The 18,871-nt window shown below is 44.9% G+C and overlaps 1 protein-coding gene across 2 annotated transcripts in view; it reads right to left on the bottom strand.

Moving 5' to 3' along the window:
* The window catches only part of ncoa7b (nuclear receptor coactivator 7b), a 96,048-nt gene that overhangs the window by 40,810 nt on the left and 36,367 nt on the right, over positions 1–18,871 (bottom strand). For both annotated transcript variants that reach the window (XM_084330607.1, XM_084330606.1), the window contains exons 4-8: positions 7,554–7,615; positions 5,677–5,784; positions 5,479–5,580; positions 2,245–2,370; positions 581–765 (exon numbers count right to left, since the gene is read on the bottom strand). In XM_084330607.1, the coding sequence (XP_084186733.1) occupies positions 581–765; positions 2,245–2,370; positions 5,479–5,580; positions 5,677–5,784; positions 7,554–7,615 (583 nt within the window). The remainder of the gene's footprint in view (positions 1–580; positions 766–2,244; positions 2,371–5,478; positions 5,581–5,676; positions 5,785–7,553; positions 7,616–18,871) is intronic.

The following is an 18,871-nucleotide window of genomic DNA, read 5'->3' on the forward strand; positions in this document are numbered from 1 at the left end:
GGGAGTGAGAGGGTGTCATGGCGCGGGCGGTCCGGGTGAGAGGGGAGTGAGAGGGTGTCATGGTGCAGGGCGGTCCGGGTGAGAGAAGAAGGGAACAAGAGGAGTGAGAGGGTGTCAGGGAGTGAGAGGGTGTCAGGGAGTGAGAGGGTGTCATGGTGCAGGGCGGTCCGGGTGAGAGAAGAAGGGAACAAGAGGAGTGAGAGGGTGTCAGGGAGTGAGAGGGTGTCAGGGAGTGAGAGGGTGTCATGGTGCAGGGCGGTCCGAGTGAGAGAAGAAGGGAACAAGGGGAGTGAGAGGGTGTCAGAGAAGAAGGGAACCAGGGGAGTGAGAGGGTGTCATGGCGCGCGCGGTCCGGGTGTCGGGGAGTGAGAGGGTGTCATGGCGCGGGCGGTCCGGGTGAGAGGGGAGTGAGAGGGTGTCATGGCGCGGGGCGGTCCGGGTGAGAGGGGAGTGAGAGGGTGTCATGGCGCGGGGCGGTCCGGGTGAGAGGGGAGTGAGAGGGTGTCATGGCGCGGGGCGGTCCGGGTGAGAGGGGAGTGAGAGGGTGTCATGGCGCGGGCGGTCCGGGTGGTTCTCTTACGACGGCAGGGCGTCCTTGAGGTTCATGCGGGACACGTCGTCGTAGAGCGCCACGGACATCACCTCCTCCATGGGGCAGATCAGGCCGTACTCCTCGCAGCCGTTCTCGATCACCAGGGGGTCCGACTTGTGGGGGTCGAACATGATGTTGTTGGGCGTCACGATCATCACCCCTCCCACCACACCCTGCAGTATGAATGAATGAATGATTTTATTTCGGCCTTTTTTTTAACAAAGCATAGTAGTAGAGCTTCCAAATAAACGGAAAAAATTAAATGACCGAAAAAGTGTAGGCTGAAGCCGAGGCTTATAATTGCCTACCCTTTTGCCTACACTAACTACACCATCACTAAAGTACCACTAACTACACCATCAGTAAAGTACCACTCACCATGCCATCAGTAAAGTACCTCTAACTACACCATCAGTAAAGTACCACTAACTACACCATCACTAAAGTACCACTAACTACACCATCAGTAAAGTACCACTCACCATGCCATCAGTAAAGTACCTCTAACTACACCATCAGTAAAGTACCACTAACTACACCATCAGTAAAGTACCACTAACTACACCATCACTAAAGTACCACTCACCATGCCATCAGTAAAGTACCTCTAACTACACCATCACTAAAGTACCACTCACCATGCCATCAGTAAAGTACCTCTAACTACACCATCACTAAAGTACCACTCACCATGCCATCAGTAAAGTACCTCTAACTACACCATCAGTAAAGTACCTCTAACTACACCATCACTAAAGTACCTCTAACTACACCATCAGTAAAGTACCACTAACTACACCATCACTAAAGTACCACTAACTACACCATCAGTAAAGTACCACTAACTACACCATCAGTAAAGTACCTCTAACTACACCATCACTAAAGTACCTCTAACTACACCATCAGTAAAGTACCACTAACTACACCATCAGTAAAGTACCTCTAACTACACCATCAGTAAAGTACCACTAACTACACCATCAGTAAAGTACCACTAACTACACCATCAGTAAAGTACCACTAACTACACCATCAGTAAAGTACCACTAACTACACCATCAGTAAAGTACCACTCACCATGCCATCAGTAAAGTACCACTAACTACACCATCAGTAAAGTACCACTAACTACACCATCAGTAAAGTACCACTCACCATGCCATCAGTAAAGTACCACTAACTACACCATCAGTAAAGTACCACTCACCATGCCATCAGTAAAGTACCACTAACTACACCATCAGTAAAGTACCTCTAACTACACCATCAGTAAAGTACCTCTAACTACACCATCAGTAAAGTACCACTCACCATGCCATCAGTAAAGTACCACTAACTACACCATCAGTAAAGTACCTCTAACTACACCATCAGTAAAGTACCTCTAACTACACCATCAGTAAAGTACCACTCACCATGCCATCAGTAAAGTACCTCTAACTACACCATCAGTAAAGTACCTCTAACTACACCATCAGTAAAGTACCTCTAACTACACCATCAGTAAAGTACCACTCACCATGCCATCAGTAAAGTACCACTCACCATGCCATCAGTAAAGTACCACTAACTACACCATCAGTAAAGTACCTCTAACTACACCATCAGTAAAGTACCTCTAACTACACCATCAGTAAAGTACCACTCACCATGCCATCAGTAAAGTACTTGCAGCTCATCTTGAGGAACTTGACCGTGGTGGGACTCTCGTCCTCCGAGGGTGGAGTCAGCTCGCGTCGCAGTGGTTTCCCCGATCGGTCATGTGACTCTCCGTTCTGAAGGACATCATGAGGCAAGAGTCGCATCAACATGTTGCTAATAACCACATATTTTACATACCTTTGTAATCCATTACACCATCCAGTGATCATCAAATTATTATTATTTTATAAAATGTATTTATTTATAGACAATGTGAAAAAAACATGAAATACAAACAGTGCAGAGTTCAAAATATACATACACGTAAAATGCCAAACAACATGCACACAGCCAAACATACTCAACTATTCTTGACGCTTAAAATACAAGACAGAATTAAAAAATACAAAGTAAACATTTATTTGTATCATCGTTTATGATAATATGCCGCATTGGTTGGAAATAGGGATGAACTAATACAACCTTTTCACTGCCAATACCAAGTCAGAGTACCTATACTTTCAGTATTAGCCAATAACAGAGTATTGATCCGATCCATCACTGAACAGTATAGTCTTCTGACCATCAGTCACTGGACAAAGAATATTGAGATCAGGGTTCCCACAGACATTGCAAAATGAAATTTGAGGATTTTCAAGTAGTTTTCCAAGCACTATTTCTCCATTTTAAAAGGGCATTTAACACATCCAGCGCCGGAAACGCTTTCCAGCGTTATTGGCCGCCATGCGTTGACCGCCAGACCACACTGTCCAGCGTTATTGAGATCAATATTAAATTTTTTTGCCATGGCATTCATAATTCATATATACACCCGCGACGCTGCAGCTGGACCCTATAGGTGACAGCAACGACGGCTCAATACCGCCGCCTGGTGGATGGTCGGGCGAGTTACACTCGCCTACAGGATGTGGCCGATGTGAGTCGATGAAAATCATCCGGCCGTCACATATGGTTGCGGGACTCCCGACAGACATTATGTACATAATGGATCGCTTTCTAAACATAATAATCGATATGATTTCGGCGTTTATTGCGACATACAAACCGGAAATGGACCTAGGCGATCGGCGTCGTGTACTTGGGATATTTCACCGCCAGTCTCATTGACCCACGGTAAGAGGAATATAACGTTATTTTCAACCCGATTGTGAGTTTCCTTGTGAGCAAACCGATCTGATCAATATACATAAAGCATTTACTGATGATCGGGGAATTATAAACGACCCCCCCCCCTTTCCTTCACGGATGATGAAGCATAACGTATACCGATCATATAAATTTGAATTTTTTACTATAGCGTGTATAGGGAAGAAACGCCAATCGATCGTTTAGGCCTATAACTCACGTTCTAGGAATTACTGCAGAAAACGATAAAAACATACTTATATTCGAAGGTATTTTTGTATGAATGTATGAATGAAAAAGTATAATGTTCCCACATCCTGAACGATAGATAATTGATGTTGAATGGGCCATAGTAATGTCAATATAGCAATACAATTTTTAAAGTTATAGCCCTGCAAAGAAGGTAAACATATCCATAGGCTTACAGCGCTGGCAGAGAGGGGCATTAGATGGGCATAACCCCCGGCGGGCAATGTGTTAAAGGGATACAAAATTAACTTTTAAAATGAACTTTTAAAACATTAACTTTTAACTTTTATATATATTTTTTTTGATCCAATATTTATGGCTTAAAACCAATTTCCCACAATTAGTTACACTTTAGATTAAAAAAAAAGTCTTGATTGAGAACAATTTGATCATGGATGAACAAAACTTTTAATGCAAATGGTTGATTTGAATTTCAAGGACTTTAAAAAAATGTTTGCCGTTTTCAAGGAATTCCAGGCCTCAACTTTTTTTGGGTAAAAAATCAAGCACTTTAAGCACTTCAAGGACCTTGTGTGAAGCCTGTGAGATATAATAAATCATGTCTGGCAGCTGCCTGGCTACATGAGTATAGCTCCGGACTCATGATCGGAAGATCACCGGTTCGATCCCCGGTCAAGGCCGTTGTCGAAAAGTGGTGTTGTTGTCCAGCAGGGGGCACTCTGTCCTCTGGACCAGTCAGTAACAATGCCCCTGTTACAGTGATAGGGACACCATACAGCTGCAACTGCTGTCCTTCGGATGAGACGCTAAACTGAGGTCCTGACTGAATTCGGTCGTTAAATAACCCAGGACGCCTATCAAAGAGTAGGGGGTTCCCCGATGTTCCTGGCCAAATTCCCAATAAGGTCTCTGACGACAAGGCCACCTAATCATCCCTTCCCCTTAATTGGCTGATATCAATTCCTGTCTCCTGAGCCGTTCAGCCATTGTGATGTGTGATGTGATGTGTGCCTGGTGCCAGTGTAATGGCAGCCATTGAGCCTGCATCGCCCAAGGTTGGGTGCTACCAGTGGTGGTGAAGGAGGCAATTTCCACCCTACATTGTAAAGCGTTTTGAGTGTCTAGAAAAGCGCTATATAAATGTAATGAATTATTATTATTATGTAATAAACAAATAAACAAAAAAAATTGTCGGAACAGGAAAATAAAGTCATGTGACATTGTTTTGATTTCTGGCTCGTTACACACGTATTTTGGTATCAGATTTTATTATTGGTGAAATTCTGATACCGATACCTGTTAACTACTTTTTTTCCTCCTTTTTCTGTGTTTTTCTCCCATCCCAATTTTTTTGTCGTTATGCCAATTCCCCCCTCCCCTTCCTGGTCGTTGCGCGCATTTGCCCCTCACTTGCCGGTCTAGGGAGGGTTGATAGATACTATCACATGTATCCTCCGATACATGTGGAGTCAGCCAGCCGCTTCTTTTCACCCGACAGCGAGGACTCTCACTGGGGGAGCGTAACGCGTGGGAGGCTCACACTACTTCCCCCAGTTCCCTCCCTCGCTGAGCAGGCGCCCCGAACGACCTGTAGGAGTCGCTGTTTACAACGACCAGGATACACACCCCGCCGGCTTCCCACCCGCTAACACTGCCAATTGGTTAGTAGGGACGACCAACCAAGCCGGAGGTACCGCTGACAGCTGGATTCGATACCAGTGTCTCTGCGGTGGTAGGCAGCCGCTTAGTCCGCTGCGCTACCCAGCCACCTCCGATACCCTGTTTTAGCTTGGTATTGATATCCAATCCTAGTATTGGCATCGGTGCGTCCCTGGTTGAAAATGTATTTAACATCAAGGAAGTATTACAAACAGGACATGACTTACACAGGATCCTTTCTCCGACACACCATTCGTGGAGGCGGGATCACAGGAGCCTTTAGACTCCGAGTCTGCTTCCGATTGGCTCACATCAGGAACAAACAGCTTCTGCAAGGGTGACGGACAGACACTGTAGCCAGTTAGAATAAAAATAAATAAAAACAACAAAGAGCAAAACGGTAGTGTGCGTTACTGAGATCTCACCTGACCGGGGTAGATGCTGCGGGAGAAGAGCTTGTTGAGCTGGACCAGTTTGTTTGGGGTGATGTTAAACTTAAGTGCAATGCTGTTTAGTGTGTCCTTGGGTCCTACCTGCAATAAGACAACGGATCCTTTATTCATTTTGTCGTCGTCGTCGTTCCCCCACACACACACACACACACACACACACGTAAAGCATGACAAGCCAGTAGGGCTGACCTCGACTAGTCGACTGAAAGGAGCCGTAGTCGACTGCCAACCTCTTAGTCGAATGCCATTCTTTTTTTATCATTCTTTCCAAAAGCAAAAGAGGTCTAGAAGTGTGGCTAACGCTAATGGCGCGCATACCAGCGAGGCTAACTGCCTAAGAAAACAGGCACAGAGGCACTGAAAGGATTTCACAAATATCAAGATTTATCCATCAGTGGACCATGCTTTCGCAGAGGACAAGAAGCCTTCAGTCGACTCCTTCAGACATTAAGCACCCCCACAGCCCAAATGGAATGATAAATTTTTTATTTTTGAATTATGATTTATAATATTATTATTATTTATTTAATTATTTTTGCATTCAGGGGGGTAGTCGGGGACGCATTCGGGGGGGTAGTCGGGGGGGGCATTCGGGGGGGTAGTCGGGGGGGGGGATTCCGGGGGGTAGTCGGGGGAGCATTCGGGGGAGCATTCGTGGGGGTAGTCGGGGAGCATTCGGGGGGGCATTCGGGGGGGTAGTCGGGGGAGCATTCGGGGGGTAGTCGGGGGGGCATTCGGGGAGGTAGTCGGGGGGGCATTCGGGGGGGTAGTCGGGGGGGCATTCGGGGGGGTAGTCGGGGGAGCATTCGGGGGGGTAGTCGGGGGGGGGGCATTCGGGGGGGTAGTCGGGGGGGCATTCGGGGGGGTAGTCGGGGGAGCATTCGGGGGGGTAGTCGGGGGGGGGGGGGGGGCATTCAGGGGGGTAGTCGACTACCAGAATAAAGAAGCCGGGTGCAACGCTTTTCCTCTAGGCGGTCGCGTGCTGCTCCAACTCGTCATTGGGAATAATTTTTAACCCTTTCACTGCCACACGACAGCCGGTTAACCCTTTCACTGTGACAATACAGAAGGTTAGCCCTTGCCTTTACTATCACACAACCGACGGCGATGCTCCCTCATTAGCATCATTAGCTCCACGGATGCGGAGCTAATGATGGAGCATCGCCGTCGGTTGTGTGATAGTAAAGGGTTAACCGGCTGTCGTGTGGCAGTGAAAGGGTTAAAAGACGCTGCCGCCCAGAAAAAAAGCTATATACAGTATATATTGACACAAGCCCTTAGCCTTCATGATCAGTCAACTGTGAACGAGAAAGGCCTAAAGACACTTAACATTCTCTTTCTTTACACTTTTTTACAAGGAGAAAAAGCTAAGCTAAGCAGTGTTGTTGTCCATATATGCGTTAATGATTAACGGTTTGGAAATATCCACGTTGGCTACCGTCTTTGCCACAAAGTTCAACAACCCAAAAGAATAAAAAGAAAACACAACGGTGAAAGCCGGTGGGGCAAATGAGGCAAATAATAATCTAAATGATTAAATTCAAGTGAGTCAGGTTCAGTGGGCACACCTGAAAGGCTAGGAGCGGGCACACCTGAAAGGCTACGAGCGGGCACACCTGAAAGCAATAGAGGCCTGGCACGGAATGTTTTAAAGACAATCTCTAATTTGTGTGCAGTTGTAGTGAGTAGTATTGATGGTGTGTGTCTAGGCAGCAGGGTGTGTGTTACAGTGAGAGGTGAGTAGTATTGATGGTGTGTGCAGCAGTGTGTGTTGATGGTGTGTGACTTGTGTGTGTGTATTACAGTGTGTTGACGGTGTGTGTGTGTCTAGACAACAGGACAGTACTCACTATGAACTCCACTGTGCCTGGAGGCCTCCGCTTCTCCCGTTTAGTCTGCTTTTTGGTGTCATCTGAGAGAAAGAGTTGGAGAGAGTTAGAGAATAAGGGAGGAAGAGAGGGAGAGGTGTAGAGAAGGAGGGAGGAAGAGAGAGAGTGGTGTAGATAAGGAGGGAGGAAGAGAGAGAGTGGTGTATAGAATAAGAGAGGAAGAGAGTTAGAGAGGTGTAGACTAGAGAATAAGTGAGGAAGAGAGAGAGTGGTGTAGAGAATAAGGGAGGAAGAGAGTTAGAGAGGTGTAGAGAATAAGTGAGGAAGAGAGAGAGGTGTAGAGAATAAGGGAGGAAGAGAGAGAGTGGTGTAGAGAATAAGGGAGGAAGAGAGAGATTGGTGTAGAGAAGAAGGGAGGAAGAGAGAGTCAGAGTGTGGTGTAGAGAATAAGGGAGGAAGAGAGAGAGTGGTGTAGAGAATAAGGGAGGAAGAGAGAGTCAGAGTGTGGTGTAGAGAATAAGGGAGGAAGAGAGAGTGGTGTAGAGCAGTGGTTCCCAACCTTTTTTGAGTACTGTACCCCCAAAGTGTGTGTGTGCGTGTGCGTGTGCGTGTGCGTGTGTGTGTGTGTGTGTGAGTGGATGACCTGGATAAAGTCACATGGTCACACAGGTTGGCAGTTTATTGAAGTAAAGTTTTAGTTCTGAGGTCTGACATCATCACCTCATTCCCATTGTAACATTAAGTTAACAAAGCACTGAAGACCGCTACAAAACTAAGATAACATAAGATAAGATGAGATGAGGTACGATGCGATATGATATGATGCAATCAGATGAGATATTCCTTTATTGATCCCCTTGGGTAAATGTGGGCGTCATAGCAGCATGGGGGAGGGGAGGTATAGGTAGGGTAATAGCAGAAAGACATAAATATAGGCAATAAAATTAGATCTGAATATAAAAAGATGTAAATGGATGGTTTCATGCTATTATTCGAAAGCACGTTGCCACAGAGGAAACACATTGGCTGCGGTCGCTCTGTACAGTAGTTGTGACACTAAATCCAGAGAGCACATAATGTTCACCAAACTGACGATTCTTCACCTTCTCTTTTTTCTCTCGTTTAATTTTTCTTCTGAACGGGTTCTCCTGATTCAGCAGTATCACCTGTGCTGTTGTTGCTGGATGAACCAGCTCGACTCAGCCATCGATCCATAATGTTAACAGACATTTTGAAAGAGGCTTGATATTTTGCTAGCTAGCAAGAAAACCAGCACGCCACTACAATGATGATGCTCTGTGTAAGTTACACCTGACAGTCCGGCGGGAAGCTAAACGTCACGCGATAGAACAAGTATAGCCAATAAATTATTACTTAATTTGAATTCCCCAAATTTTGGCATGCATTATTCATTATTTGGGTACAGTTTTCCTGTACATAAAAAAATAAGATATTTTTTTTTATCTTTTCAAGTACCCCCTGGGGACCACCCACGTACCACTAGGGGTACGCGTACCCCCCGTTGGAAAACACTGGTGTAGAGAATAAGGGCGGCAGATAGAGAGTGGTGTAGAGAAGGAGGGAGGAAGAGAGAGAGTGGTATAGAGAAGGAGGGAGGAAGAGAGAGAGAGTGGTATAGAGAATAAGGGAGGAAGAGAGAGAGTGGTGTAGAGAAGAAGAGAGGAAGATAGAGAGGTGTAGAGAAGAAGGGAGGAAGAGAGTCAAGAGTGTGGTGTAGAGAAGAAGGGAGGAAGATACAGAGAAGGTGAATTGAGGTAGAGAGAGAGAGAGAGAGAGAGAGAGAGAGAGAGAGAGAGAGAGAGAGAGAGAGAGAGAGAGAGAAAAAGAAGGTACAGGGGGTAGAGATAGAGGACAAATGGGCGAGAGATAGGAGAGAAGAGGGAGTGAAGAGAGAGAGAGAGCATGAAGAGAGATTGTCAGATAGAGGTTTCATGGGGGAAGAGAGAATTGCATTGGTGCACAAACACAATAGATACACTGCATTCGAAGTAGTGCTTTTCTCTCCCCCTCTGGCACCATGACGGAAGCTATGGTTTGTCATCACACACACACACACACACCCTTGTATCTTACAGTCACTGTCAGCATTTTCTTCTTGCCAATAACAAAGAGGTTATTAGTACAACACCCCCATGCTTCCTTCCTGAGCTCTCTCTCTCTCCCCTATGGAAAAAGAGCGCATGACTAAGCAGCCAGACTCCAGTGTTGTAGTCGAGACCCGAGACTGAGAGTTTGAGTCAAGACCAAGACTAGAGCTCAGAGAGTTTGAGTCAAGACCAAGACTAGAGCTCCGAGAGTTTGAGTCAAGACCAAGACTAGAGCTCAGAGAGTTTGAGTCAAGACCAAGACTAGAGCTCAGAGAGTTTGAGTCAAGACTAGAGCTCAAAGAGTTTGAGTCAAGACCAAGACTAGAGCTCAGAGAGTTTGAGTCAAGAGCAAGACTAGAGCTCAGAGAGTTTGAGTCAAGACCAAGACTAGAGCTCAGAGAGTTTGAGTCAAGACCAAGACTAGAGCTCAGAGAGTTTGAGTCAAGACCAAGACTAGAGCTCAAAGAGTTTGAGAAAAGAATTTATAAAAAAATTCCAAATCCATTCCGAGACAACTCCGAGACTGAATAGCATCGCGCGTAACAAGTCTCAGGGCTAGATCCACAAAGAATGGATTGCACGGTGCCAATTGCACCCTTACTTACAATTCATTATGAATTGAAAATGGGGGACCCTGATGTAAACAAGACAAAAGTCTTTCTCTGGTCTGCATCCCCTTACACTTTGAGTGCCACGGACGCGTTTTGTCGTTAGTTCATGCCGCCGGTTGAATGCCAGCAACGCTATATAGCGTTTGTTTGTCGTATTTCTTTTTATTAGCGATTTGAATTCATATTTCATCAATCAAGCGCTAGTGTTGCAGACTCTCTCTGAGCTCCATTGGGAAAATACCGCCCCATATCGTCTCTCCCTGTGTAACTGCACCCCATTAGATTAGACTGATGAAGGGGGGGGGGGGGGGGGGGGGCAGTTTCCTCATTTGACTTTTACCGTCAAGCCAACTGAAGGATCCAAGTGATCGCCGAGCCGCAAAACAACGTGGAATACATATTTACAGTACCCAACACTGAATCAATAAACGCGATCGATATTTGGAATGGCGATCAGGAATTGGAATAATCTTTTTGGAGAACATCTGATCTGAGGTAAGCAATTTATTTTACCAGTCTTGGGGTAATCGGATCTGTTTTGACCTATATATCAGCGTGTGCCCTATGTGTGTGTGTGCGCGCGCTGATCAGGAAATGAGAATATATTTTTCAGATCGCTTATAGCGTGCATAAGTACACATATACTATCGATAATCTAGCGTTTATTTGAAAACGATTCATAAATAGGCCAAAAATGACAACGTTTTTTGTGTATGCCAGAATATTCCAGTAAAGGGTGTTTATTACGGAATCTATATATTTTCCTGAAAAACAAGGGCTTTTCAAAATGCTATAAAACGGAAATGAACCGATTAACTCTTTCAGTGCCACGCCTGGTTTTCCGTTTTACCGCTTGAATGCCACCATCGGCGCCAATGTTAACGTTAATATCGCCTAATCTATGTTTTAAATTATGGCTATGTGTCTAATCTGCCCATCGCATTATCAAAGACTATTTTCCAGTCAGTGCTGTGAAGACAGATTGTTTTTTTATCGCGTCGTTTCCATTTCAGAGCAGTTAGAAAAGCCCCCGTTTTGATATAAAAAAACAGCTCATTCTGGAGCATTCTATGAAAATCGTCTTTTAGTGGAATATTCCACAACGTTGATATTCGTCGGCCTTTTTATGAATCGTTTTCAAATAAACGCTAGATGATCAATATTATACGTGCACGCACGCACATTACGGCCGCGCACTGATAATCGCCCCGTTGATTTCCTCTCGGACTTTTACAGTGAAACCGAAAGAAGACATTTCACAAAACAGCTTATAACTTCATCAAACTTACTCCGATTATCCTACCACTGATAACACAGAGTCCTTACCTGACATCAGATGGTATCCAACTGGTATATTCCAATTCCTGATCACCATTCGAAAAAATCGATAAGTGTATGGATCCAACGCGACACAGTAGATCTCTATGATCCGCGGGGATCTGAGGCTCCAGAATGAACTGTGGTAACCCCGGCTGGATCAGTGAACTGGAAAATGTGGAGTACCGGATTTTTTTCCCCATTCATTTTCATTGAGTCCATTCCAAAATCACTTATGTCATCTGGGAGACGACAGGGGGCGCTTTTTTCCACAGTGATCGTCGGCGCCCCTCGGCTATACTCGGGTAGGCTCGGGTGATGCAATAATTTTTCAGATCGCAAAAAAAAAAAAAAAAAAATAAAAATCCGAGAAATCTCGTGAGTGGCACTGAAAGAGTTAAAAAACAATCCGCTTCGACAATGTTGACTGCAAACAAGTCATTGATAAACGACGGGCAGATTAGACACATAGCCATAATTTAAGACAGAGATTATGCGTTCACAGCGCTATCATTGAAGTGGGTGCTGGCATCCAACCACGTTTTTTTACCATGTTAACACGTGGCAACCAAAGTGTTAAAACACTTTGAGTGCCAGCCACGAGAAATCTCGTTAGTTCATGCCATGCGTCGAGTGCCAAGAACGAGAAATCTCGTTATTTAATCGTAAAAAAATTTATTATCGATTTCCATAAATGTTTCATCAATCTAGCCTCACGTTACCAGTGGGGATCTATCTGAGCTCGAACAGGGAAAATACCGGATTGAACTGAATGAAATGGATGGGAAAAAAATAGTCAGGAATCCACATTTTACTTGTCAGGCATGTAACCGGAGACGATCCCATTCATTGCCGAGCCGCAGAAAAGTGTGGAATATGTGTTTCCAGTACCCATCGTTGGATCAATAAACGCGATCGATATTTGGAATGGCGATCAGGAATTGGAATAATCTTTTTGGAGAACATCTGATCTGAGGTAAGGAATCTATTTTACCAGTCTTGGGATAATCAGAGTTTTTTTCACCTATATCTCAGCGTGTCCCATATGTGTGTGTGTGTGTGTGCTGATCAGGAAATAAGATAATCGATTTTTCAGCCCGCTTCTCTAGCGTGCATAAGTACACATATACTATCGATAATCTAGCATTTATTTGAAAACTATTCATAAATAGGCCGAAAAATTACAACGTGTTTTGTGTATTCCAGTAAAGCGCGATTCCTGGAGAATCGTTTTATTTTTTTGGAAGTTTCAAAAAACGAGCGTTTTTCAAAATGGTATAAAACGGAAATGTAACGATTAAAAAACAATCCGTTTCGACAATGTTGACTGCAAACAAGTCATTGATAAGTGACGGGCTTATTAGACACATAGGCATAATTTAAGATATAGTTTATGCGTTCGCAAATGTGCTCGCCCTCCCATTGACTACAGCGTTGGCACTCAAGCGCTAAATCGTGCGCCCCCTGCTGGCACTCAAAAGTGTTAACAATTGTGTGTATTGAGCCGTACTGTATTGTACCCATTCTGCAATCCGTTAATAAAATGTTCATTCAATCAATCACCTTGTTAATATTTATTTACCTAATTTATGTGCAATCGTTTCATTTCAGCTCAGTGTAGAGAAATGCACCGATACTAACAACGGCCTTACTGCGCAGTGAGTCTATGACGACACTGGTGACACCACGTATCCGTGACACACGCGCCCCGCGAAAACACTAGTCGTTTTTGGGGGCCTACCACCCCTCCCGAAAAAAAATCCTAGGGGAAACACTGACATTGACTGGTCTCAAATTCAGATTCAGAGTGTGCGCTGTCCTAGTCAAGACAAAAGTAGAACGTAAACACAGTCAATTCTGAAACCTTCAAAATGAGACCGGCCTCGAGTACTGCAACGCTGGCACACACTCCTGGTCATTTTGATCTCTCTCTCACTCTCACACTCACACACACACACACTCACGTAACAGCCTGCTGGATTTTACATCCAGGTGACGTGACAAATTGTAGGGTTCTCTCCCTGATTTCAAGCCTTAGGAGAGAGATGTGTGTGTGTGTGTGTGTGTGTGTGTGTAGCTCACTCCTCATAAAAAACTGCCATTTGACCAAATCAAGCGTGTGCTTTTGATTTAGTCTCCCTCGGTATCACTGTCGACCTTTCATGCCGGCGAGCCCAGGACTCGTGGTTCAGAACCAGCTCGAGGTACATGTTCCAGCCCAGGAGAGGAATGAATGACCTCTGTTCACACACACACACACACACACACACACACACACACACACACACACACACACACACACACACACACACACACACACACACACACACACACACACACACACACACACACACACACACACACACACACACACACACACACACACACACACACACACACACACACACACACACACACACACACACACACACACACACACACACACACACACACACACACACAAATATTGATCGAACTGTCCTAGGGCACGGAAATAACAAAATGTGAATTCCTAAAAAGAGTGGCATTCCCCTTTTAATCTATCTGGGAGGAAAGTTGAAAATACTGATGATAAGACAAAAGGCACCGTTTGTCTAGCCGTTTCATAACGTTATTCTCTCGGAGCGAGGTTGTGTGTCGCAGCTGTTGCCGGTGTCGGGGGGGGGGGGGGGCTACGGGACACAGCGGTTGTTGTTTCGTCTTATTAAGAAACGCACACTGCAGAGTTGACACAGCTGGTCGATGCAGAGCGCTGGCTGCTACCGTGACCGCCGTCCATTATTACTGTCAACATGGGCCATACGAGCACTTTATGTAAGCTTTGAGCAAGCCTAGCACCAGCACGGACACGCATGTTTTCACAGAACGCACTATATCTCCCTTTCACTACCACACTACAGACGGTTAAGGGTTAACCTTCTGTAGTGTGGTAGTGAAAGGGTTAACCTTCTGTAGTGTAGTAGTGAAAGGGTTAACCTTATGTAGTGTGGTAGTGAAAGGGTTAACCCTTTGTAGTGTGGTAGTGAAAGGGTTAACCTTCTGTAGTGTGGTAGTGAAAGGTTAACCTTCTGTAGTGTGGTAGTGAAAGGTTAACCTTCTGTAGTGTGGTAGTGAAAGGTTAACCTTCTGTAGTGTGGTAGTGAAAGGTTAACCTTCTGTAGTGTGGTAGTGAAAGGGTTAACCTTCTGTAGTGTGGTAGTAGGGATGCCCCGATCACGTTTTTTGCCACCGATACCGATCACCGATCGTCTTGAGCCATATCGGCCAATACCGATCCGATACCAATCGTTTTTGATTAAAAAATTTAAAATTTAAATTTTATATAATTTATTTTATTTTTTTAATAAAATATATATATTATATAATTAGACTTGTACTTGTAGTTGTATTATCTGCGAGACATCGCCACCACGCAACAAGTCAAAATGCTCGTTATCTGCAAACACCTCCACTGTGTACTCGAGTAGCCTCCAGCTACGGCCAGGATTCTCCGGCGCTGCAGCTGGACCCTATTGGTATAAGTCGCATTCAGCATGCCCTCAGCTCGAATATGCATCGAATCAATGTTATAAGACATTGATATCAGGAGCTATCTGTAGCTACTGCTAGCTGGCTAGATAACGTTAAGACAACGCCTCAGTGAACTATTTAGTTTAGAGCTAACGTGAGCTAACGTGAGCTACCGAGTCAACGGAGGTAACTTATCATGCACTCGACTATTGCTGGAGCATTTGTTGATATCAGCAGCTATCAGTAGCTAGCCAGCTAGATAACGTTAGACAATGCCTCATGTAGTCACTGGGTCATTTAATTTAAACAGTAACGTTAGCTCGGTAGGTAGCCAACGTTAGTTCACGTCGCATGCACCAGACTATAGCAGACTGCGAGGCATAGGAGCCTCTTGTTTACACGAGTGCGGGAGGGGCTGGGGAGGAGGAGGGGCCGTACGCTGCAGGCAGCTGTGTGTCCGAGAGAGAAGTCAGCGGTGAGATCTCCGCTAAGAATTGGATCATGTTTTTCGATCGGTTTTGACGATCGGCGAAAATAAAGCATTATCACCGATCACCGATCTCATATTTATACTGAATATCGGCCGATACCGATCGCTGGCCGATCGATCGGGGCATCCCTATGTGGTAGTGAAAGAGTTAACCGTCTGTAGTGTGGTATTGAAAGGGTTAACCTTATGTAGTGTGGAAGTGAAAGGGTTAACCGGCTGTAGTGTGGTAGTGAAAGGGTTAACCCTTTGTTGTGTGGCAGTGAAAGGGATATGTAGCTTCTCCGGCCTAGAACTGTGCCGTGAGAGAAGGAGGTTTGCCCTGAGTGGGAGGTTTGCCCCGAGTAGGAGGTTCGAAGGGTCAAAGTGGGTATCAAACAGGAGGAAAGATACCAAACAGAGAAGGTAAAGACGACTTTGAACTGTTGAACAATAATCCAGAAATGTTTTATTGCACTGTAAAAAAAAAACTGATTATGTCTGCACTTTATGTGCTCATTTCATGTCTATTCTACTACTTATTACACTGCACCATTGCACTATTTTACTCTGTCTATTCTATCTTCAATAGAATATCTATCTATTATTGTCTATTTTTTAAACTGAATCAAACCATAAACAAGGTGGCCTGTTGGGATGTTAGATCCTAATGTGAAAAACTGATTTTATATGTCTACACTTTATGTGCTCATTTTATGCCTGTCTTTTTTCTGTTGTGAAGCACTTTGAGCTGCAGTTTCTGTATGAAAGGTGCTATACAAATAAAGTTTTATTATTATATGTAACTTCTCAGGTTTGGCATTTTGGTCCATTTGGAACATTAAAAAACAACATCTGCTTCAGAGAGATCACCCTTCCATCCAACCCACAGAAACCTCAGAAAGGAAGGTGGAGAATGTTGGACAGATTGACCTGACCTGCGACATTGCAGAATCCTCATAAACTGCCGACTCTATAAAACAGCGGAACTGAACATAGCTATAAAGTTATGCAACTTCCTATGTAAGACTGTTGTGAATGTTTCCTGCGCTCTCCGTCAGAAATAATATGCGTGTATAGCAGCGATTCCCTGTCTTGTCCTTTTTTGTACACTTAAGCAATAATACACGAGAACCTGTGGTATGTCATGAATATTGCCATGAATATTCTTTTAGAGTGGTTTACGACGCAGGCCTCACCTGGTAGCTTTTATTTTACAGTCGTTTACGACGCAGGCCTCACCTGGTAGCTTTTATTTTAGAGTCGTTTACGACACAGGCCTCACCTGGCAGCTTTTATTAGAGTTGTTTACGACGCAGGCCTCACCTGGTAGCTTTTATTAGAGTTGTTTACGACGCAGGCCTCACCTGGTAGCTTTTATTAGAGTTGTTTACGACGCAGGCCTCACCTGGTAGCTTTTATTAGAGTCGTTTACGACGCAGGCCTCACCTGGTAGCTTTTATTAGAGTTGTTTACGACGCAGGCCTCACCTGGTAGCTTTTATTAGAGTTGTTTACGACGCAGGCCTCACCTGGTAGCTTTTATTAGAGTTGTTTACGACGCAGGCCTCACCTGGTAGCTTTTATTAGAGTTGTTTACGACGCAGGCCTCACCTGGTAGCTTTTATTAGAGTTGTTTACGACGCAGGCCTCACCTGGTAGCTTTTATTAGAGTTGTTTACGACGCAGGCCTCACCTGGTAGCTTTTATTAGAGTTGTTTACGACGCAGGCCTCACACCTGGTAGCTTTTATTTTAGAGTTGTTTATGGCGCAGGCCTTAACTAGTAGCTTTTATTTTACAGTCGTTTACGACGCAGGCCTCACCTGGTAGCTTTTATTAGAGTCGTTTACGACACAGGCCTCACCTGGTAGCTTTTATTAGAGTCGTTTACGACGCAGGCCTCACCTGGTAGCTTTTATTAGAGTAATTTACGATACAGGCCTCACCTGGTAGCTTTTCTTTTACAGTTGTTTACGACACAGGCCTCACCTGGTAGCTTTTATTAGAGTTGTTTACGACGCAGGCCTCACCTGGTAGCTTTTATTAGAGTTGTTTACGACGCAGGCCTCACCTGGTAGCTTTTATTAGAGTTGTTTACGACGCAGGCCTCACCTGGTAGCTTTTCTTTTAGAGTTGTTTACGACGCAGGCCTCACCTGGTAGCTTTTATTAAGAGTTGTTTACGACGCAGGCCTCACCTGGTAGCTTTTATTAGAGTTGTTTACGACGCAGGCCTCACCTGGTAGCTTTTATTAGAGTTGTTTACGACGCAGGCCTCACCTGGTAGCTTTTATTAGAGTTGTTTACGACGCAGGCCTCACCTGGTAGCTTTTATTAGAGTTGTTTACGACGCAGGCCTCACTTGGTAGCTTTTATTAGAGTTGTTTACGACGCAGGCCTCACACCTGGTAGCTTTTATTAGAGTTGTTTACGACGCAGGCCTCACCTGGTAGCTTTTATTAGAGTTGTTTACAATGCAGGCCTCACCTGGTAGCTTTTATTAGAGTTGTTTACGACGCAGGCCTCACCTGGTAGCTTTTATTAGAGTTGTTTACGACGCAGGCCTCACCTGGTAGCTTTTATTAGAGTTGTTTACGACGCAGGCCTCACCTGGTAGCTTTTATTAGAGTTGTTTACGACGCAGGCCTCACCTGGTAGCTTTTATACGACGCAGGCCTCACCTGGTAGCTTTTCTTTTACAGTCGCTTATGACGCAGGCCTCACCTGGTAGCTTTTCTTTTAGAGTCGTTTACGACAGCGGTTTTCAACAGGGGTTCCCCGGCACACAGGGGTTCCGCGGAGAGCTGCCAGGGGTTCCGCGAGATGCCTGGCAATGTTCTTTAAAAATATAGAATGACAAACAGTCTTATTTTGAAAATCCTATAGCGGGTCTCATTTCTGCCCACGCGCAGCTCCAGCTAAATAACTAGGCTCCGAAAGCTAGCAACATTTAGGTCATTATGATACTCTTATTTTGAAACTCCGTGGTGTCGTGACTCATATCCGCTCTACAGCACACAGCCAATAAGGATGCATCTCAACACAGCAGGCTGAGCAGTGAGCTTAGCGTCTCTCAGCTCAGCAGTACTAGTAGCGTACTCTGGATCTGGAACGCGGACATTGAAACACAGCAAGGATAGTGTTTTTGCGACCCAAAACAAATCCCTGCTGTTTTATTCCACAACGGGTCAAATGCATATAACATGCTTTGAATCCTTGCCATTCCTTTGTGGCCACGTTGTGTTTAAGACCGGAATTAATGTCCCTTTAGCATAAGCTAACAACAAGCCCTGTTCAGAGCGACAGAGAACAGCAGGGTGGGGACTT

This window comes from Notolepis coatsorum (assembly GCF_963971535.1).
Source record: "Notolepis coatsorum genome assembly, chromosome: 15".
Classification (NCBI taxonomy): domain Eukaryota; kingdom Metazoa; phylum Chordata; class Actinopteri; order Aulopiformes; family Paralepididae; genus Notolepis; species Notolepis coatsorum.